At 49.4% G+C, this 23,224-nt stretch overlaps 1 protein-coding gene across 1 annotated transcript; it reads right to left on the reverse strand.

Annotated features, from left to right (window-relative positions):
* Positions 1-16,151: 16,151 nt before the first annotated feature.
* Positions 16,152-17,405, reverse strand: CLDN3 (claudin 3). The gene has a single exon (XM_082670388.1). It carries the CDS (start codon positions 17,178-17,180, stop codon positions 16,518-16,520), a length of 663 nt encoding a protein of 220 aa, XP_082526514.1. The 5' UTR covers positions 17,181-17,405; the 3' UTR covers positions 16,152-16,517.
* Positions 17,406-23,224: the final 5,819 nt, after the last annotated feature.

Genomic DNA, 23,224 nt, shown 5'->3' on the forward strand with positions numbered 1-23,224 from the left:
AAGCTTTTCTAGAACTGGTGGATAAAGGGGAAGAGGGTTGATGTCATGGTGGTGATTCAGAAGAGTAGCATTTCAAAGGTGGTTTCAGGTGGTCCCCCATCCCCACCCCAGCCTACTGTCTAACTGGGTAACCTGAGCCCGGCCCACAACCCTTGACCATCTGCCCCCAGTCAGAGTCCTGGGTCTAGGGGCAGAAGCAGTCTTGAGACGTTTCTGAGTCCTGGGCCCCAGCTGTGTCATGTGGCCGGTCAGGACCTGGCTGGCTGGCGAGCAGAAAAACCAGTTGGCTTGAGGTTTTCACTTAACACTCCAGAATAAGCAGTGGGACCAGGAGAGGGGTTGTTGTTACCTTGGAAGGACTCTGGTGATGGGGTGTTGGGCAGGGGTAAACCTTAGGGCCGTCCACCCCTCCCATCTTGTCAGGAACAGGCCAGTGGCCTTGCTGGTGGTTGGTGAGGGTCTCTTTCTTGGGGGGTGTCAAGCCCCTGATATGCTGAGGTTGATGTAGGGGGAGAAACGGGGCACAGAATGAAGACGCTCGACCTCGGTGATCGACTCTCCACTTCCGCATCTCTGTTCCCAGCCGTCCAAACTGGGAAGGTGTTAGCATCCTTATTTCACTGCTGAGAAAATGGAGATTTGGGAGGTGAAGTCACCCAGCTCCAATCATGCAGCCCCCGTGTGGCGCAACCCGAAGTCCTTGCCCGGCTGTGTGACTCCTAGTGCAGTGCTCCGAGTATTTCGTCACCGCCCTTCTGGCTGGGGACTGACAGCCAAGGGGGTGTGGCCTGCGGCCGCAGGAACACTGCACCCTGGTGGCGGCGGCGTTGAATGGGTTAAGACAGGGAGGTGGCGGGTGTCCCCTAACCGCACCTGGCTCAGTATCGGTCACGTGGCCAGGGTTTCACCTGCCCCGCTGAGCAGGGACAATCAGGCTGCTTGTTTCTGCGATTGGTCACCATGGTGACAGGAGGGCGCCTGGGGAGGTCATCAGGGCAAATTCCTGCCCGCCGCCAGGTGGGGCAGGGGTGTCGGTCAGGCGGGTGTCACCGGGGCTCCTGGAAGACCCCTCGAGGTTTCCCTTGGGGCTGTCCCCGTGGCCCCCCTCAAGTGACTCCCATCCAGCATCCTCCCATAGCACCCCACCCCCAACCCAACTTCTCTCTTACCAGATTTTGAACCTGAGTTTATTAAACTGCCAAGACTTTCGTATGCATTATCTTGTTTAATCAGCACAGCAGCCTGTTCTGCGTGGGAGCGGTGGTAATCCCCTGTGCCTCCCCCGACTCAGGGAACACTTTGAGAACATTTGCTCCTGCCTTCTTTCACTCAGCAATCAACAGATATTCTTGGGGCCTCATGCCTTTCTAGACACAGGCACCTTTCTAGACACAGCCAGTGAACAAAACAACAGACTAACAGCCACACAACAGTGGGTGGTGTGGAGTATTTACTTTCTTCGGAGCGGGTTGGGGAGGCTCATGGGGACCCCGTGTAGAAGACAGAGACTGCGCGTGATCATCCTCTAGCCCCGGTGTCCAGAACGCCTCTGGGGACCATTTCTGCCACCTCCAGGCCTTACCTGTACCTCCTCCCCTCCAAGCTCCCCACCAGACCCACAGATCCTCCAACTCCTGCTTTCACCTACTTGCTCCTCTGCCCCAGAACCCCCGACAGGCCCTGCTAACTTTTTTTTTTTTTTTTCGCAGTACGCGGGCCTCTCACCGTTGTGGCCTCTCCCGTTGCAGAACACAGGCTCCGGATGCGCAGGCTCAGCGGCCATGGCTCACGGGCCTAGCCACTCTGCGGCATGTGGGATCTTCCCGGACCGGGGCACAAACCCGTGTCCCCTGCGTCGGCAGGCAGACTCTCAATCACTGCGCCACCAGGGAAGCCCGACTCTGTGTATTTTGAAAGCCAGCAACCTTCACTCCCCTTGAGAAACAGCAGCCTGCAGGTTGCACACCAGCCCCCTCTGCCTGCATTTTGGAGCCTTCATTTACTGAGCCCTATGTGCCAGGCACAGGGGATGCAGGGGTGAGCCCAGATCAATTCACAGACCTGACAGTCTGCTGGGGAAGATACGAATGGATGTGTGATCACACACCCAGTAAATATGCAAAGGAAAGTGAGAGCATAAAACCGAGGAATCCGACTGGCCCTGCAGAAGTGATGCTTGAATGGAGATCTGAAGGATGAGTAGGAATCGGCCAGGTGAGGGGGTTACAGTGGAGGAGGGTGTTCCAGAAGTTGGCACACCATGTTCAATGACAAAGCCATCCCATTTCTCAAGGCAGAATCAGGAGTCATTTCTGATGCCTCCTTCCTTACCTCCTCCACCCCCATCCAATCTCTCACCTAGTTCTGTTGATCTTTATCTCCCAAACAGCTCTGATATCCATCCACTTCTGTCCATCTCCACAGCCCCATCTCGCCCCTCCATCACCACCTTCTCACTGGACCTGTCCATTTTGGCCCTTCTAGTATTTTCCCTACATAGTAGGCAGCTTGATCTTTTCCAAACATCTAATATATTTCTGTGTTATTCTAGTTTGTTCCTTTTTACATTTTCCTATTTTTCTGTGCTCTGGGTTCTGTGTTCAATGCTCCTGGCGATGCATGTGGCAGACCAAAGAGTAGAAAAGCTGGTTTTTGTGTTTCAAAAGCTGAAGCCCAGAGGGGAAGAGGAAGCCTCAGTAGAGATAAGTGTTTGGGCCAAGAATGGGAGGGGTCTGCCACTTACTTCTTGGCAGGGTCCCCAGAAAGGAATGGCTCATGGGCTTACTAGGCAGGCAGGATCATAGGCAGCTTGCAAAATTGTTCCCAGCTCTGAGCCCAAAGCAGACACAGTACAAACCACAGGACCAAAGGGACCATGGAGACAAGATGGTGGTGCCTCAGCAGTGATCACTGTTGCCTGAGGGCTGGATACTGTCCAACTTCACCCTTCCCCCAGCCTCCTCCCTCATCTCCCCCCTCCAACACACCCCCAGCAAATTTGGCCCTGCTGAAGGTCCTGGAATTGTGGCCCAGCCACTGCCTCAGCAGAATGGAGCATCAAGGAAATAATGTTATTGCATGGCTCAGTTTATGAACTGAGGTAATTGCCACAATGCCACATACACGGACTTTCTTTATAAATCAACAATCCAATGATTCATTTGGCAAATATTTACTGGGCACCCGCGGATGCTAAATATGAATTTTGGAGTCAGGGATGTGGCAGTTACGTGGCCCTCTTCCTCAAGGACAACAAAAAGCCAAAACCAAACCCCCCCCAGCATTTCTACTTTCAAGCGGGCAGGGTGCTGTGTTCAATAATTGGGGTGGGAGATATTAAGTAGGGTGGTAAGGAAAGGTCTCAGGTAAGGTGAAATTTGGAGGATAAGAAGGAGGCAGTCATATAAACACCAGGGGGAAAAGTGTTTTAGGCAGAGGGAATAGTATATACAAAGGCCCTGAAGTACACAAGACCTTCCCTTGTTAGAAGAACGGAGAGGTAGGCAGAGGAAGCTGGAGCAGAGAAAACAAAGGGGGAAAAGGCCTATAAGAGATGGGCTGGGGTGGGTCCATGTAGGGGCCTGGTAAGGGATCTGGTCTTTATTAAAGAGAAATGAGAGCCAGTAAGGGTTTAAGCAGGGAGAGATATGATTTCCATTTTACAAAGACTATTTGGCTATGCAGGAAAAGGCTGGAGAGACAGATTAGAGGGGAAGTGGAGGAGAGGAAGGAAAATCAGCTAGGAAGCTATTGTATTATCTAGTTGAGACAAGATGGTAACTTTTGACTGTGAGGTGGCCGTGGAGATAGAGAGAGGTAGATAGACTTGAGATATATTTTGAGTTAGAATTAATAGGATTGGATGAACAATTATTTTTAGTTTTAGTTTTTATTTTTGGCTGCAGAGCGTGGCTTGTGGGATCTTATTTCCCCGACCAGGGATCGAACCTGCACCCTCAGCAGTGAAAGCACAGAGTCCTAACCGCTGGACCACCAGGGAATTCCCTGGATGAAGAATTAGATGGATATCCCCCTCTATAGGGTACAAGTGGTAAGGGAGAATCTAGAGTTCCACTTGAGGCATGTTAAGTTTGAGATGCCCATGAGATAGCATAATAGTTAACATTTATTGAATTTAACATGCCAAGCACTGTTCTAAATGCTTTATATCCATTAACTCATTTACTCCTCATAATGACTGTGAGAGGGTACATGTATTATTTAATCCCTCCTTTAATAGCTGAGAGAATTGAGCAACAGAGAGGTTAATTAATTGCCCACGATCACACTGCTTGGAAGCTGCAGGGCCAGAATCCAATCCCAAGTGGTTGGGCTCCAAGGGCCATGCTGTTAACCAGTGTCTTCTACTGTCTTCGTGGCATTCAAGGAGGCAGGTGGATGCATGAGTGGGGAGCTCGGAGGAGAGGTCTGGGAGCTGGGGGATGTTAAAGCCGTGGAAATGGGAGAGACACTCACAGGGGACAAAAGTGCATTGGAGGAAGAGAAGAGGGCCTAAGACAGAGGACCTTTGGAGGATGGCCGGAAGGGAGATGGAGGAAGTGCACAGAAGGAGGAGGAAGGCCAGGCGAGGGTGGTGTCACAAAGAGCAGGACAAGTGAGGGTTCTGAGGAGGAGAGAGAGCAGCCACCTCTGTCAACAGCTGCTGAGAGCGTGACTGTTGGCCATGGCAACCTGGATGCCCCAGGGACCTTGCCAGGAGCAGCCTGGAGTGGTGAATGGGTGGGGGCAGGAGCAGACAGGAGGGGCTGATTGGCATGTGGGCAGAGAGGAAGCAAAATCAGGGGTGAGATAGCTCTTGAGGTGAACAGAGAAATGGGGTGGCATCTCTTTGGAGATGTGAAGTCAAGGAACTTTCTTTTTTTAAGATGGGAGATAAACATGTTTATATGTTGATGTGAAGGATATAGTAGAGAGTGGGTGGTATTTGCTAATGCAAGAGAAATAAGGTATTTCTGAGGGAGATTTTTTTTTCTATCTACCTTTTTTAGTTTTTATTTTTAAAAATTAAAAAAATTAATTTATTTTTATTATTTAATTTAGTTTATTGGATCTACCTTTCTTTATAATTTAAATTTTTAATTTTATTTTCTTTTATTTTTTGGCTGTGCTGTGCAGCTTGCAGGATTTTACTTTCCTGACCAGGGATTGAACCCAGGCCCATGACAGTGAAAGCGCAGAGTTCTAACCACTGGACTGCCAGGGAATTCCCTGGATCTACCTGTAAAAAAAAATACTTTTTATTATGAAAAATTTTAAACATATATGAAGGGAGATAGAATCACCATCACCCATCACCCAGCTTCAACAATTATCAACTCAAGGCCAATCTTGTTCCATCTGTACCCCATGTATCTCCTCTCCCATCTCTGCATTATTTTGAAATAAACCTCAGACATCATACTATTTCATCTGTAAATATTTCAGTATGTTTCTCTAAAAGCTAAGGACCTATTTGTTTTTTAAACATAAACCACCATATCATTTACATACTTTTTTTCTTTCTTCCCCTCCGCACCATTGGCCTGTGGAACTTCCCTGACCAGGGATCGAACCTGCAGCCCCTCTTCCACTCTGTGGAAGCACAGAGTCTTAACCACTGGACCACTTAATATTCCTTAATATTATCAATTATACACTCAATGCTCACTTTTCTAATTGTCTCACAAATGCCATAAATTTTAACAGGTTGCATCAGGAAACAATTAAGATCCACAGCTGTGATTGGTTGATATGTCTTGTGTTTCTTCTTTTTTGATCCATATGTCCCTACATCTCATTTTTTTCCTTGAGTTTTTTTGTTGTTGTTGAAGGCCCCGTTTGTCCTATAGAGTTCTCCACATCTGGATTTGCTGACTGTATTCTGGGTATATGTGTTCCTCTCTCCTTTGCATGTGCTGTAAATTGATCTTCTGATCTAGAAGATTGATCAGATTCAGATTTCACTTATTTATTTGCTATTTTTGTTTTTCTGCAAGGGTACTTCACAAGAGATGTTGTACTTGATTCTTCTTTTACGGCAGCCAAGTTGTACTGGTTAGGACCCTTTTGGCTGGAAACCCCAAATCACACTGGCTTAACCAATAAGAAAAGCCGCATCTCCCACAACCAAGAGATCTAGAGGAAATTCAGGGCCCCGAAGAGGAGACGGTTACTGGATAGAAAATGTTTCCAGGGCTCCAGGTTCCTCCTCTCCAGATCGACGTCCTCATCATTGGTCACAGTCCTCGGGCTCATTCTCTTTGGAGGTTCAAGTTGGCATAGAATTCCAGATATCACCACCTGACAGGACAACGTCCAGGGGAAGATGGGGTGCTTTCTTTCCTAGGCAAGCGGAAGCCTAGTCCTGCGGCCTGGCAACAGACCTTCCCTCCTGTCTCACTGGCTGCAAAAGTGTCACATGCCCACTCTGAGCCAATCACCATGGAGGGAAAGAAACCAACCACCATGATTGGCTTAGTCTAATCAGGAGTTATCACTGGAGCTGGGGGTGGGGATCTGCTCTAGTTATCTATAGATGCATAAAATGAATATCCCGTATCTTTGCACACTGAGTATTTCTGAACAATGTTACCTAGAAGTGGAGTTACTGGATCTCAGACTATTTTTTTATACTTATAAGGGACCTTATTTTTTGTAGAAGTGGTCAAATGGCCCTCCAAAAAATTGGTTATTGTATCAATATATACTTCACCAACAAGGGAAAAGGAAAACAAGAGGCAGAGGAGTGCAGTCCTTAACAACTTGGGCTCTAGATGACCAGATGCCTGAGTTCAAAGCCCAGCGTCTCTGTGTAATGTCTGTGTGAACTTTGGGCAACTAGTATAACTTCTTTGTGCCTCAGTTCTCCTATCTATAAAATGGGGATAATGATGATAATACCACTATTCAGTCAACACTTACACTTAGAAATTGTTAGCTATTATTTTCTCTCATATGGGATATCATCAAAGTGCTGGTTAGTGTCGCAGATCCTTTCTCCGCTCTTGACTGCGCCTCTGGGAGGCTCACCTTTGCAGGCTGTATTAGCTTTGTCTTCTGGCTTCTGAGGGCGAGAAGAGAGAGATGCTGGCCTATTTGTTTCTCCTGCTGCTCCCAGGTTTGCTGTGGTTCCAGCAGAGGGTGTGTCCTTCTATAGCTGTGGCTACTGTCCAGCAACCCTGTTTCCCATGGCTCCATCTTTCAACCCTGTAACTCGGTTTTCCTCCCATTGCTTCTTTAGGCTTGGGGGTGGTAATGGCTCCCCACTACTGTTAGTTTCTTTCTTTCTTTTTTTTTTAATGCTGCTGGAGATGGAACTCTTTTTATTTATTTATTTATTTTTGGCTGCGTTGGGTCTTCGTTTCTGTGCGCGGGCTTTCTCTAGTTGAGGCGAGCGGGGGCTACTCTTCGTTGTGGTGCACGGCTTCTCATTGCAGTGGCTTCTCTTGTTGTGGAGCATGGGCTCTTAGGCACGTGGGCTTCAGTAGCTGTGGCATGTGGGCTCAGTAGTTGTGGCTCGTGGGCTCTAGAGCCAGGCTCAGTAGTTGTGGCGCACGGGCTTAGTTGCTCCGCGGCATGTGGGATCTTCCCAGACCAGGGCTCGAACCTGTGTCCCCTGCATTGGCAGGCGGATTCCTAACCACTGCGCCACCAGGGAAGCCCTCTTTCCTTTTTTTGTTTTTAATTGTTAGTTTCTTGGTACCGCAATATCCTTTACTGAATTCCCTAGCTCTACCCATACCTCTCTGTACATAGCCCCTCCAATAAAGTCTCTTTAAAATCAAGCATGCTGGACTTCCCTGGTGGTCCAGTGGTTAAGACTCTGCCCTTCCAATGCAGGGGGCACAGGCTCAATCCCTGGGTGGGGAAGTTCCGCTGGCCACGTGGCCAAAAAAATAAAAAATAAATAAATAGAATAAAATCCAGCATGCTGTCTGCTCTCTGCCAGGCCCCCAGTGATACAATTTGTCTTTAAAGTTTGCCAATCTAAAAGGGGGGAAAATTTGTTTCACTTAGAGAATTTAGAGAAATACCACTTAATAGGGGAGTTATACATCTTTTCATATGTTTATTAGCATAAATAGTTATTTTTATAATTGCTTCTTCTCCTTTGCCTATTATTCTTTTGGACTGCTGTACTTTCTCTTATTGATTTGCAGGAACTCTTTATAGTAGGTGTTTTAACCATTTTTCTGTTACATATGTTGCAAACATTTTCTCCCTGTTTCTTGCTTATCTTTGACATTTGTTCATTTTTCCCATCTATGTAAATTTTTTTATTGTGGCAAAGAGCACATAACATAAAATTTACCACCTTAACTATGGAGTATAGTTCAGTAATTTTAAATAAATTCATATTGTTGTGAAACATATATTCAGAACTTTTTCTTTTTCTTTATTTGGGATCTTAGTTCCCCGACCAGGGATCGAACCAGTACCCCCTGCTGTGGAAGCACAGAGTCTTAACCATTGGGCTGCCAGGGAAGTCCCCAGAACTTTTTAATCTTGTAAATCTGAAACTATACCCATTAAAGGACAACTCCCTTTTTCCTCCTCTCCCCGCCTTAGTAGCTATCATTCTGCTTTCTGTCTTTATGAATTCGACTCCTCTATGTACCTCATGTAAGTAGAATCATACAGTATCTGTCTTTTTGTGGCTGAATTATTTCAATTAGTATTTATCTTTAAGGATCGTCCATATTATGGCATATGTCAGAATTTTCTTCCTTTTTAAGGCTGAAGAATATTTCATTGTATGTATAGACCACATTTTACTTATCCCTTTATCCATAGATGGACATTTGCATTCCACCCCTTGGCTATTGTGAATAGTACTATGAACATGGGTGTGCAAATATCTCTTTGAGACCCTGCTTTCAACTCTTTTGGGTATATACCCAAAAGTGGCATTGTTGGATCATAAGGTAGTTAAAGTTTTTTACCCCCATGCTGTTATCCACAGCATCGGTACCGTTTTACATTCCCACCAAAAGTTCCAATTTCTCTATATCCTTGCCAACAGTTGTTATTTTCTGTTTTATTTTTCTTTTTGAGTTTTAGGAATTCTGTATATATCCTAGATATTAATCATATATCAGATACATGATTTGCAAATATATTCCAAAACCATCCCGTGGATTGCCTTTTCATTCTGTCCATAGTATCTTTTGATGCACAAAATTTTAAATTTTCATCAAGTCCAATCTGTCTATTCTTTTCTTTTGCTGCTGGTGCCTTTGATGTCATATCCAAGAAATTGTTGCCAAGTCCAACGTTGTGAAGCTTTTTCCCCACATTCTTCTAAAAGTTTTGTTGTTTCACCTCTTATGTTTAGGTCTTTGATCCAGTTTTAGTTTTTGTATAAGCTGTCAGGCAAGAGTCCAACTTCGTTCTTTGGCATGTGGATATCCAGTTGAAAAAACTGTTCTTTCCTCATTGAGTGTTCTTGGCATCCTTGTTGAAACTCATTTGACCATTTTTGTGAGAGTGTATTTCTGGGTTCTCTATTCCATTTCATTGGTCTATATGTCTGTCTTTATGCTAGTACCACACTGATTTGATTACTATAGTTTTGTAATATTTTGAAATCCAGATGTGTGGATTCTCCAACTTTGTTCTTCTTTTTGGCTATTCAGTTCCCTTGAGATTCCATATGAATTTCAGAATGAATTTTTCTATTTCTGCAACACAAAAACAAAAATGCCGTTGGGATTTTGACAGGCGTTGCATTGAATCTGTAGATCACTTTGGGTGGTATGGATGTCTGAGCAATTTTAAGTCTTTCAGTCCATAAACATGGGGTGTCTTTCCATCTATTTGTGTTTTCTTTAATTTCTTTCAGTCATGTTTTGTACTTTTCAGTGTACAAGTCTTTCACTTCCTTGGTTAGGTTTTATTTCTAAGAATTTTATTCATTTTGATGTTATTGTAAGTGGAATTGTTTTCTTACTTTCCTTTTCAGATTGTTTATTTATTTTATATTTTTATGCACTCAAATCTGATCATCTTTTGTTTGACTTCTTCTGGGGTTTGTGTCTTGCTTAGGGAGGCTTTCCTCATTTTGATATCATAAAAATGCTTTCTGCATTGTCTTCTAGTTCTTTCTAGTTTGCTTGTTTGTTTTGTTGTGTTAGACCTTTAAAGCATCTGGATTCCCAATGAATTGCCAATGATTAGCATGTGGACAGAAGGCAAGGTGGAAGGATAGGGATAGTAAAAAGTGTTGGGACTTCCCTGGCAGTCCAGTGGTTAAGACTCCTCTTTTCCACTGCAGGGGGCACGGGTTCAATCCCTGGTCAGGGAAGTAAGATCCCCGATGCTGCTGTGGCCAAAAAAAAAAAAAGTGTGGAGACTGGGTGGGGAGAGGGAAAGGAGGAGGGGCAATATAGGGGCAGGGGATTAAGAGGTACAAACTACTAGGTATGAAATAAGCTACAGGGATATGTTGTACAACATGAGGAATATAGTCAATATTTTATAATAACTATAAATGGAGTATAACCTTGAAAAATTGTGGGTCACTATACCGTACACCTGTAACTTATATAGCATTACTGTACATCAACTATACTTCAATAAAAGAAAAACTGTGGAGGCTGGAGCAACTCTAGGTGGCTGCATTGTTGGGTCTGGGAAGGAGGCACTGAAGGGTCTGGAATACCAGGCAGAGAAATTTGGGTTGAAATGTAACTCCGTGTCCCTACTCAAATTTTTCAACCTTTCTCTTACTGGCTTGTATACAAAGTTTGTACTTCAGCCAGGTTGACCTTTTGGTCAACTCCTGACTTCTGGTCTGACACCTTGCCTTTGCCCAATCAGTGACTCCTGCCTGGAAAGCCTTTTCCTCTTAGCTCTGCCCATCTAAAACCTACTTATGCAAGACCTTTTCAGGGACCACCCCCCCACTGCCCACAAAGCCTTCCTAGACTGTTACAGCTCTTCATGACCTCTGAACTCTTCTAGAACCAATCTACTGCTGTTCCCTGATTGCACATAAGACACAGTCATTATTGTCTCCAAGAGGCACCATGGACATTAACCTTGTCTCTTCTTTATTGAGTATCAGCTTTGTGCTGGGCATTCTGCTAGGCTTGGGGCATACAAAGGTGAACAGGATGCTTAGGTCCTTCCCCAACAGAGCTGATGGTCTACGGCAGGAGAAAGACAAGAGGTGATTCTGTCCACCTGCCAATGCAGGAGACATGGGTTCGATCCCTGGTCAGGGAAGATCCCACATGCTGCAGAGCAACTAAGCCCGTGTGCCACAACTACTGAGCCAGTATGCTGCAACTACTGAAGTCCGCGTGCCTAGAGCCCGTGCTCCGCAACAAAAGAAGCCACTGCAATGAGAAGCCCGCGCACCGCAACGAAGAGTAGCCCCCGCTCGCCGCAACTAGAAAAAGCTTGCGCACAGCAACGAAGACCCAATGCGGCCAAAAAAAAAAAAAAGAGAGAGAGAGAAAAGAAAAAAAGAGGTGATTCTGACACAGAGGGACAAACGCTATGGTGTTGCCCGGGATGCCCAGGACTCTATAGGAATAGGCTGGGTGTCAGGGAAGCATCCCTCAGATGGGATATAAAGTGACCTCTAAGCTTCCCAAGGCGGGTGAGGTGAAGATGGGGAAACTGTGCCAAGAAGAGAGGATGACTTGTGTTGAGGGTCCAGAGAGCACGATTTTTGAGGAAGGGAAGGCTGTCTAGTGGGGTTGAGCCTTGGAGGCCGGGGTGGGGAGGCAGAGTGGGGCAATGTGCAGGGTGCAGGCAGAAACTGAGAGGCAAGCACGGCTCTGCCCTTGTAGGGCTCTTTAGGCATGCCGTGGTGTTTGGGGGGGCTCTTAAGAGCCACGTCGGCTTGGGGGACTGGAAGGACCTTAAATAGGGGAGTGACGTGGCCAGATTCAGGACTGTGTCACTTGGCTATTCCAAATGGCTTGGAAATGGACTGAGCAGGGTTGAGGGTAGGGAGAGGCAGTCTGGGGATGGGAGACCCTCTTGAGGCTGTTACAGGAAGATGGTGATAGTACCAAGATGGTTGGAATCGGTGGTACAAGTGGGGAAGAAGAGAGGTGGACGTATCTAGAAATAATAACAGGCTGGTAATTGACAGGAGGTGGCAGAGCCTGGAGCCCAGCCTCATCAGCTTGTGAGCTTTGGTGGTCTCAGCGTGTAATGCCTACCTCGCAGGGTTCTTACGGAGATCAAATAGAGCAGGGACAACATCACCTCTCTTACAGAGGAGAGTGGGAGGTGGCCAGTGACTTGTCCAAGATCCCTCACCAGGGCCAATGCGCTCTCTCTCTCTTCACCTCCTCTGCAGTGCATACTTGTCTTGGCAAGGATGACCTTGAATGGAGCCCTGGCAGGGGAGGGAGAAGGAAGGTATGGTCTGTCCCTCCAGGCCTGCCGCAGACCTTGAGGGAGCCACAATAAATGCTGTATTTGTTTGGTAAAACACTTGGCTTTTAGTTTTGCTAGGAGGAAGAGCTAGAACAGGTGTGGCCAGATCAGGGCAGCCTGCAGCACAACAGTGGGGGGTGGGGTGGGACAGAGCCCCAGGGCCTGGCAGGGGGCTCCAGGGGCTGTGGATTTTGAAGAAATCCAAGGACTTTCTCATGACCCAGCCATCTCCCTCATGTTCCCAGGCTCCTGCCTGGCCGAATACACCAAAATATTAACGATACCAACTCAAGTTAACTGACGTTCTACTGTGTGCCTAGCATTGTGCCACGTGCTACTCCTGCACATAGACAGGAACACAAATGAGTGCTGGCCTGTACTGGGTGCTGCAGACCGAGAGAAGCTCAGGATAGTGCCCCTGATCTTGGGAGATGACCTTCTGCAGGGGACATCTCACAAGAAACAGAACAACAACATAGTGTATGTAGTATGTGCTGTGACGGGGTGAAACTAGACTGCATGGGAATCCAGAGGATGGCTCAGCTAATCCTCAACACAGCTCAGTGCTATTATCATACCCATTTTGTAGATGAGGAAACTGAGACTCAGAGAGTGAACTGCCCTGTTTACCCGGTCAGTTTGGTTCCGACTAATTTTCTTCTGCAGGGGGTGATAAGGATAAAAATGGGGATGGAAAAGACAAGTTACAGGGGCCCTCATGGATCATCTGGTCCAAGCCCTATGTTGAAATGATGGGGAAACTGAGACCCAGAAGGGAAGGAAATTGCTCCGAGTCACACAGGGAAAGGAGCGGATCCCAGCTGACTCCCAGTCCAGTCACACCAAATGGCTTTCTCTTCTCTAGCAGTCTCAAGATTTCCTGGGACCCCTCACGTGGGACCCTCCTCAGTTCATGGTCTCTAGGCTGCAAACTCTACGCCCTCTGTTTAGACCCTAAACTCCAGAAGGAATAAGAAGAGTTTGAGTTAGGACAGATCCTGAAGCCAGGCAAGGATGTGTGTGTGAGTTGGGGTGGGAGGGTGTAGGATGGGGTAGGATACCTCACCACTACCTGCCAGGGGAGCCCAGGAGAGCCCAGGCTTGGGGAGAGACTAGGGAGCCGGGGGAGGGTCTGAGGCCCGGGAGTCCTTCCCACCCCACCTGAGGATCTGATTGGGTCTGTCTACCTTCTCGGCCACATCCCTCTGGCTCATGGATGCTGACAGGTGTGCTGGGGATGAACCACAGTGGGCTGGCTGGCTCAGAGCCTCAGGCTGCAGCTCTGCCACAGTGTGGTTGGGAGGCGTTGCATCCAGGCTGCCCTCTTGAAGCCGGTGGTAAATGAATAACCTCGCTCCTGCCTGCAGGGCCCTCTGGGACAAAGAAGCCACCTGGTGCCCCTCAGTTTTGGCTTGGGCCAACCTGGCTCCCTGGTTCCACTGACCAAGAGACTGTGGGGGTGGGTGAAGGCAGATGCAATCCCTTGGTCCTTTGCTTACACTCCCAAATCCCATCTCAGTTCCCTCCCCCTCTACTGCTAAGCCTCTTCCCTCTCTGACACTTCCCCCCACGGAGCCCCGTCCCCTTCACTGACCCCCTTCTCTGAGTCCCTTCCCTCTTACTGGGCTCCCTCCTCTCACTTCTCCATGGCTAAGCCTCCTTCCCTTGAGGCCTCCCCATGGAGCCCTCCCACCCACTGCCCCGAGCCCACATCCCCTCCCTCTAGCTCTCCCTAGGATCCATCACTAGCAGCCCCCCTCACCTTCATATTCCACGTCACTCTGTTTCCTTCCCCGCAGGCTAGAAGACTGGTTCCCAAAGGGGACTGGGCTGGAGAGAGAGTAATGGCAACCCCAAGTCCTTTCCTGGAATCTCACAGAGAATGAAGGATCTAAAGCCAGGGTACTCTTACTGTTCATGGTAACCTACTTCCTCTGCCCCGGGTCATAAAGGGTAAAAACATATCTGTTGTTCCTTAACTAGAGGAGAACTTTTTGGGAGCTATGTGAAGCATTCTACTGAAAAAATCTGCCTGCTCCCGGGGCCTTTTGCTTTCGCTTTGCTGCAGGCCAACAAGTTCAAGATACAATAATTTCGAAATAATTGCAAGCCTCCACAATCCCAAATACCTGTCCTGTGACCTTTGCTCCCCTGCAAGTGGCTCTCCTGGCCTGGATTCCCCAAACCTCTAGGACGCATGGTCTACATGTTCTGTTTCTGCTTCTCATCTCCCACTCATTTTCTGTCCACTGCATCTGCCCCCGCGCCTCTAGTTAAGGCTGCCAGTGACCACCTCGCCGCTTTTAATCTTCAGGCTTCTTCTTGCCTGACGACTTCCACAGCCTCGGATGCCATTGCCAACGCCCGCCTTCTTGAAACTCTTTTTTTTTTCTCTTTGGTTTCTAGACTGACCTCATCCACTTCCCTGGTTTCGGTTGCCATATGTATGCTAACAACAGCCAGGTTTACTGTTCCTGAGTTCCAGATCTCTATGTATGTCCAGTCACTTCCTGGACGTCTCTGCCTGGAGGTCCCACAGGCTTGCCAAACTCCGTTCACTCACAAGTGAAACCATCATCTTCCCCCAGCAACCTGGTCCTAGTTTGGTAAATGGTACCGCCACCAGCCAGTCAGTGACCTAAGGCAGAAAACTGGGGTTATCCTAGCTCTTTCCACTCCCTCACCCCGCCTATCCAAATGGTTCTCCAGCCCAGCTCATCTTGCTTCTTTTACAGCGCCCCCTCCCCGTCAGGCCTGGTCCCCCACCCCACTGTCCCTGCTTTATTTCTGGGCTGCGTCATCTCACACGGGTACAGCTGCACAGCCTCTAAGATGGTCTCCTGCCTTCATGTGCCTCCTTGAGTCCCAGTTCTGCAGGGGCAGTTGGAGAGGTTATTTTAGAGCGTAAATTTGACCAGGTACGTCCCTCCCATGATTCCCATAATATTAGATGAGGGTCCAAAATCTGTAATTCTGCTCACGAGATTCTCCATGACTTGGCCTCTTCTGGGCCCAGGGGCCCATTGCTACTTCCCCCCTCACCTTGCTATCTACCCAGCCATTGGAATCCCACTTTCCTGGCTCTGCACACCAGCCCCCTTTCCCACTGCCTGAACCTCTTATACCTTCTCCAAGACACAAGTGCTTCCAAACCTTGTTTACCTTAGCATTAGAATGTCACCAGAGAGTTCTGAGTCCCCCCCCCCCCCGCCTCTTTCTCTCCCTCAAGGGTTTCAGGAAGAAAATGAGGCCCCTCTCTCATCTCTTCTCCTGGTGAGAAGATTCCACTCAGCTTCCTTTGGTGGTGTGTTTTACCAAAACAATAGATCTTTTTGTTCTCCTTTCCCAAATATGAAATCATAGCATTGAATGTGCTCTTTCACACACCACAGGGGAGATTCAGGTGTGCGGGAGCGCTGTGGAGGGCGGGTGCTCCAGGCACAAGCCCTGGGGAAGGGGGGTCCCTGACATCCTCCTCCCACCTCCCCCATGCCCGGAAGCGCTCATGCCCGCCCCTCCAGATTGGGGCTTCATCGTCTGAATCCCCAGTGAACAGGCCAAAAGACCAACTAGCTAGTGAGCACCCAGCTCAGTTTACAACCCCACTTTCTCGGCTACCGAAACTCGGTCCCTCTCTAAGCTTCATCCCGGGCAGTGGGAGAGCAGAATCCAGCCAAGGCCAGCAGCCCTTGCGGGGAGAGCTCTGCAGGGAGGTGGAGGCCTGTCCGCGCTCGGGACAAGGAGGCACAGGCAACTGCAAAACGAAAGGTTTTTATTGAAAAATATCAAGTGGCCCTTTTCAAGACTGCGGGTCCCTGCTCAACGAAGGCTGTCAGGCCGCAGCCCGACGGGGCGAACAAGTAGCGGCAGTCACCCCAGCTCCGCGCTCCGGAGGGGCAAGGTTTCATGGTCCATGCTGGCTGGCCCCTGGACTCCGCAATCCCGCTCCCCGGCCCGAAGAGGGGTGGCAGCTGGGGAAGGGGGTGCCGGGAGGTCCCCTCCCAGTCCAGCGAGAGAGTTGCCTGGCATCTGGGTGGGCTGGTCTCCGATGCAAGGCCGCACGCAGGACTGGTGGGCGCGCCATCTCGTGGGAGTGGTAGAGGCTCCCCGCGGCTGCTCACTCAGACGTAGTCCTTGCGGTCGTAGGCTGTACCGGTGCCGGTGCCCGGGCCGTTGGAGCGCGGCGCCGAGTAGAGGATCTTGGCGGGCGTGTATTTCTTCTCGCGCGGCGGGCACGAGCAGCAGAGTAGCGCTCCCCCCAGCAGCTGCAGCGCCGCGGCCGCCCAGCCCACGTACAGGGCGGAGCCCATCTCGCGCTTCTGTGCATCTGGCACCAACGGGTTGTAGAATTCCCGGATGATGGTGTTGGCCGACCAGGACACCGGCACGAGGGTGAGCAAGGCGGCCATCAGGAAGAGCACGCCCGCCACGATGGTGATCTTGGCCTTGGCCGTTTCGTCCTGTACACAGTTTGTGCACTGGGCACCCACGAGCGCCACAAGGAGCCCGAAGGCGGCCAGCAGGATGGCGATGACGATGAGGGCGCGGGCCGCCTGTAGGTCCTGCGGCAGCGCCAGCAGCGAGTCGTACACCTTGCACTGCATCTGGCCCGTGCTCTGCACCACGCAGTTCATCCACAGGCCCTCCCAGGTGATCTGCGCCGTGATGATGCTGCTGCCGATGAAGGCCGTCACGCGCCACATGGGCAGCACGCAGCACACGATGGTGCTCAGCCAGCCCATGACGGCCAGCGAGGTGCCCGCGATCTCCAGGCCCATGGACATGGCTGCCGCTCCAAGGCCGTCACTGGCGGGCGGCTCCGGGTGCGGGAAGACGAGGGGCCGGGGCCGCTGGGGCCTGGGTGGGAGCGGCGGTGCGCCGACGGACTGACGCCCGAATTGATGGACCGACGGAAAGACACACGGATGGCGCGCGCCCTAAAGGGTCCGCTCTGCCCGTTCGCGCAGCGGCTGCGCCTGCACCTGCCTGTGGCTTTGTAGGCGGGCGGCAGCGACTGGGCTGGCCCTGGGCTGGGGCAGGTTAGTCTTCGATCCGGGCCCAGCGCTCCGGCGGGGGAGGGAGGGGCGGGGCCGCCCTCTCCCGGGCCTGGGGACAGTGACGTGGCCCCTCTTCCCACCTTCACTAAGCGCCCTGGGAGGAAGGACTTGGCCAGGAGTGGCTCACGGCGCGGGGATGGGGGGTGCCAAGAGAGGGCGGGGCCGAGACCTGCGCCCCCGCCCCTCGCTCCTGGTTCCCCACTGCTCGGAAACGAATTCTACGGGGTGTGGGGTGAAAAGCACAAAGTGCTGGACACTCCCCCTCCCACCTCCCGCATTTTCAGCGCCGTTGGCACGGAAGGCGTGGGGAAGCGGGCGCTGCCAGCTGCCAGGGATCCGCGGGGACAGGGAGGGCCCACTGTGGGCGTGGCCGCGGCTGTTTTCCCAGAGTGGGCCGCTGCCCCGGGAGCTGCGCACCTGCTCCTCGGTCCGTCTGGCCTCTGAGGCAGCGCTCCCAGCGCAGGATCCCGGTCTGATCCAGGCCCATGGCGTTGCCAGCCCTGGACGTCTGGACTCGGCGGAAGCCAGGGACCACCCGCAAAGGCGCCCAGAAGACACCCCTGAGCCAGTGCTGAACTCAGATTCTCTAGCCCCTCTCCAGCTCTCAGCTCTTAACACTCGCAGTGACCCCGGATCCCTTTAGCTGAGCTGCTCTCGCCTCCCAGAGCCGCCCCCATTGAGTCCCTTCCTTTCACAGAGCCCTGGTCCTCTCTCCCGCTGAGCCGGGGGCGGGTGGGGGTGGGGGAGTCAGAACCGGGATCCACCTTAATGAAACGGTGGTGAAAGAGGTTTGATCCAGGCAAAAGTGGGAAGTCAGAGACATTACCTGCAATAGCCTTGCTCCCACACCTAGGCTATCCCTCGCCCTGCTTAGAGCCCTGCAGAGTTGGCCTTGGAGGGTCTGTCCCCCACCTTCCTCGCTTCCCCTCATCTCAGGGCCCTCATTCTTGCCGTGTCCTCTGCCTGGGACATTGCAGAGACCACATGGCTCACTCCTTTCACCTTTCATGTTTTTGTTTCCAGCCAGGGCTTCCCTAACCACACTATTTAAAATCACAGCTGGGACTTCCCTGGTGGCGAAGTGGTTAAGAATCTGCCTGCCAATGCAGGGGATCCTCCCTGATCCGGGAGGATCCCACATGCCACGGAGCAACTAAGCCTGTGCGCCACAGCTACTGAGCCTGCACTCTAGAGCCCGTGAGCCACAACTACTGAACCCACGTGCCACAACTACTGAAGCCTGCGTGCCTAGAGCCCGTGCTCTGCAACAAGAGAAGCCACCGCAATGAAGAAGCCTGCGCGCAGCAACGAAGACCCAATGCAGCCAAAAGTAAATAAATAAAATAAATTTATTTAAAAAAATTAAAAAATAAAATCACAGCTGGGAATTCCCCATCGGTCCAGGGGTTAGGACTCCTTGCTTTCACTGCAGTGGCCCAGGTTCAATCCCTGGTGGGGGAACTAAGATCCCGCAAGCCACGTGGGGCGGCCAAATAAATACATAAAATCGCAGCTATTCACCCCACTATGTCCTGTCCCCTTTTTATACTTTACATTCTTTTTTAGCATTTAACACTGTCCATCATACTCTATATTTTTCTTACTTATTTTTTATTCTCTCTCTCTCTGCTCTAGTATGTCAACTCCACTGGGACATCCAGAAGGTCCCCAAACAAGCAAGGGTTTCTGCTGGTTTTATTAACTGCCGTATCTCCAGTGCCCAGAACGGTGCCGGGTCCTCAAGAGAAAGTTGATTTAGAAAGTTCATGCAAAAACATCACTTTCTTGCATTCCTGCAACCTTGTCTGCCTGGGGGCCCTCCTCCTGGCATAAATGACTGATAATGGGACACTACTCTGTCACATGCTTTTGGAATCTAGTCGGAACCTAGGGCACTTCCAGGCGAGATGAGAAACCCCATCAAACCAGGCCTAGGGGTTTTTCTGGTTTGCCCCACATCTCTCAAATACAGGCATGCAGCCTATGTCTTCCTCCGTAAGGGTCGAAGCCCTGGGGTGAGGTAAACAGGGCCAGAGGCCCATGGAAACCAGGGTCCTACTTCTCGCAGGGGCAAAGGTCTTGGGCTGGGCCTGTTGGGGCTGGGTTGGGCGGGGCTGGGAGTGCCCAGCCAGAGGGCCCTGCTGGTGCTGGGCGGGGGCTGCCCCGGAGCAAGTTCTTGAAGCCCAGGTCCATCCAGTGGACTGCTGGCTGCTGCAGTTTCCTGGTTAGTGGCGTGGCTTTGGGTCGGAGGAGAGGCAGAACACTTGGGCAGTGTGGCTGCGTATAGGGTGGGTGCCTGAAATCACATGCTTTTGTCCTGAGAGTGGGCTTCCTGCTGGTTTTGCCCTGAGCTCTATCTCTTGCTACCTGTGAGGCTGAGGAAAGTCACGTCCCCTCTCTTAACCTACATTTCCTCCTCTGCCAAATGAGGCGACTGATGCCTACATGACCTACCTCACAGGACATTGATGAGAACGGAGGAAACATATGTGTACTGCAAACCAGAAAACAGCCAGGACCAGACAAACCAGTGGACAGAGAAACAGTGTGGACAAGGTGGAGGGTTTAGTTGGACAGACCTGAGGTGGAGTCCAGCTCCACTCTTATCAGTCCTGTGGCCTTGAGCAAGTCCTTTCCCACCTGGACTTGGTTTCTTCATCTGTGAAGAGGGGTTTGTTCTGAGCTGCTTGGGTTCGGGGTTGGGGGGATGGTGGGCAGGAAGAGGCGCCTTGTTCCTGAGCCTGAATGAGGTGGATGTGCTGGGCAGGGCTGTGAGGAGATGAGGCCAGCAAGACAGAAAGCTTCTTGCCCAGGGGCCAAACTTCAGGGACGCTGGGCAAATAGCTTCAATCAGCGTTTTGCTCAATATCGTCCACGGTCCTTACAACTCAATAATAAAAAGACAAATAACCCAATTAAAAAAATGGTCAAAGGATCTGAGTAGACATTTGGAATAGACAAGGAAGACATACAAATGGCCAAGGTGCACATGAAAAGTTGTCTGACACCATTAGTCATTAGGGAAATGCAAATCAAAACTACAAAGAGGGATTTCCCTGGCGGTCCAGTGGTTAAGACTTTTCCTTCCAATGCAGGGGGTGTGGGTTCAATCCCTGGTTGGGGGGTTGAGAGCCCACATGCCTCATGGCCAAAAAACCAAAACATAAAACAGAAGCAATACTGTAACAAATTCAATAAAGGCTTTAAAAATGGTCCACATCAAAAAAATCTTAAAAAAAAAACATACAGAGATAAAACTTCATACCTATGAGGATGGCTAGAATCAAAAAGATGATAACAAGTGTTGCAGAGGATGTGGAAAAATTGGAACCCTCCAACAAGGCTGGTGGCATTGTAAAATGCTGCAGCTGCTTTTGAAAACAGTCTGACAGTTCCTCACAAGGTAGAATTACCATAGGACCCAACAATTCCATTATTAGGTATTTACCCAAGAGAAATGAAAATGTACGTTCACACGAAAAACTTGTGCACGAATGTTCATAGCAGCATTATTCCTAATAGTCTGAAAGTGGAAGTGTCCTAAATGTCAGTTGATGAATGAATAAACAAAAAGGAGTGTATCTATACGTGCAATATCATTCAGCCATAGAAAGGAATAAAGTTCTGATATGTGTTACAACGTGGATGAACCTTGAAGACATTATGATAAGTGAGAGATACCAGTTGCAAAGGATGGCGTATTATATGATTTCACTTATAAAAATGATCCAGGACTTCCCTGGTGGCGCAGTGGTTAAGAACCCACTTGCCAATGCAGGGGACACGGGTTCGAGCCCTGGTCTGGGAAGATCCCACATGCCGCAGAGCAACTAAGCCCGAGCACCACAACTACTGAGCCTGTACTCTAGAGCCCACGTGCCACAACTACTGAAGCCCGAGCGCCTAGAGCCCATGCTCTGCAACAAGAGAAGCCACTGTAATGAGAGACCTCTGCGCGGCAATGAAGAGTAGCCCCTGCTCGCCCACACTCAGCAACAAAGACCCAACGCAGCCAAAAAAAAAAAAAAAAAAAAGATCCAGAGTAGGAAAATCTATAAAAATAGAAAGTAGATCGGTGGTGGTGCTGCGGTGGTGGTGTTGGGAGAAAATGGGGACTAACTGCTAGTGGGAACAGGGTTTCTTTTTGGGGTGATGAAAATGTTCTAATGACACAATTGATTGTGTTGATGGTTGCATAGCTCTGTGACGATACTAAAAAACCATTGAATAGTACAGTTTAAATTGTGAGTTGTATGGTATGTAAATTGTATCAATAAAGCTGTTAAAAACCACAATGGTGCTGGGTGGGGGGGCTGCAGTGTGTGTTCGTGTGGTATGTGTGTCCCCAGAGAGTGGGAATGAGGGTGGGATGAAGCTGTTTTTTAATGGAGAGTACTGTGGGAGTTGGTGAGAGGAGGGTGAGGCTTGGGGGCTCCAAGCACAATGCTTGTCTCCTCCTCCTCCATTCCTGAGCCTCCTGTCTAGAAACAGCAGCATGAGCCAAGGTGGGACCGATGCTCCAACATCCCTCCAGTTAGTGCTGAGTGACCATAGGAAGGGGAGTTCTGATGCTGTCTTGGTCCAGGAGAGCTTCCTGTAGGAGGAGGTTGGGCAGGAGCTGGTAGAGAAGGATTTGGCTGGTGGAGGTGACTAGGTGCATTTGGGGTGAATTGTGTGTGTGTAACTCCAAGAAGCAAGGGTCTAGAAAAAGAGGAACTGAAAGAAGAGTGCCCCCAGCTAGGAGATTAGCCTGTTCCCCATCTCCCACCCAGTGTTCAGCTCCCCAGAAGTAGCCATCACGTCCCCAAGGCCTGCCTTTCCCCTACTGCAGTGGCGGCATCCTCCCCTTTCTCCCATCCCAGCACACTCAGCCTGGCCCCCACCTCTCCCCAGTGGGCAGTCTGTACTGAATTACACCATCGGCTTTCTTGGTTCTCCAGTTTGCAAATGGCAGATTGTGGGACTTCTTGGCCTCTATGACTGCATGAGCCAATTCCTATGATAAATCTTCTATTATGCGTATCTGTATATAGTCTATTAGCTCTGTTTTTCTTGAGAAGCTTGACTAATGTGGTAGAATTCTCCAGTGAAAAACTGGGCCCGTAGATTACTTTCTGGGAGTTTTAAAATTACAAATACTTAATACTTACAGGTCTATTTAAATTATCTATTTCATACTGAGTGAATTGTTGTAGCTGTGTTTTTTGAGAAATTGGACCATTTCATCTAAGTGGTTGAATTTATGTGTGTTCATAATATTTCTTATTATCCTTTTGATATCTGTAGGGTCTGTATGATAGCTCCTGTTTCATTTCTGTTGGCAAATTGTATTTCTCCCTCTCTCTCTCTGTCAGCTAGAGGTCTGTCTTTGTCAGCTAGAGGTTTGTCATTTTTACCAGTTTTTTTTTTTTTCCTCAAAGAACCAGCCCTTTGTTTCATTGATCTTCTCAATTATCAATTTCCTTGATTTTTGCTCTTCTTTATTATTTTCTTATTTCTACTTGTTTTGGGTTTATTTTCTCCTCTTTTTCTAAATTCTTGATGTGGGAGTGTAGATTATTGATTTGAAACTTTTCCTCTTTTCTAATATATGCATTTAGTGTTATAAATTTCTCTCTTAGCACTGCTTTATCTATGTTCTACAATTTTGATATGTTGTACTTTCATATTCACTTATTTCAATGCATTTAAAAAAAATTTCCCTTGACCTATGGCTGCCTTTTGAGTTATGGAACAAGAAGTGTGCTGTTTAGTTTCCAAGTGTTTGGAGA

This window comes from Grampus griseus (genome assembly GCF_964374135.1).
Source record: "Grampus griseus genome assembly, chromosome: 14".
Taxonomy (NCBI): Eukaryota; Metazoa; Chordata; class Mammalia; order Artiodactyla; family Delphinidae; genus Grampus; species Grampus griseus.

Bases quoted from the DNA above. Each gene is read 5' to 3' on its own strand.
- CLDN3 (XM_082670388.1), bottom strand. From the start codon at position 17,180: ATGTCCATGGGCCTGGAGATCGCGGGCACCTCGCTGGCCGTCATGGGC.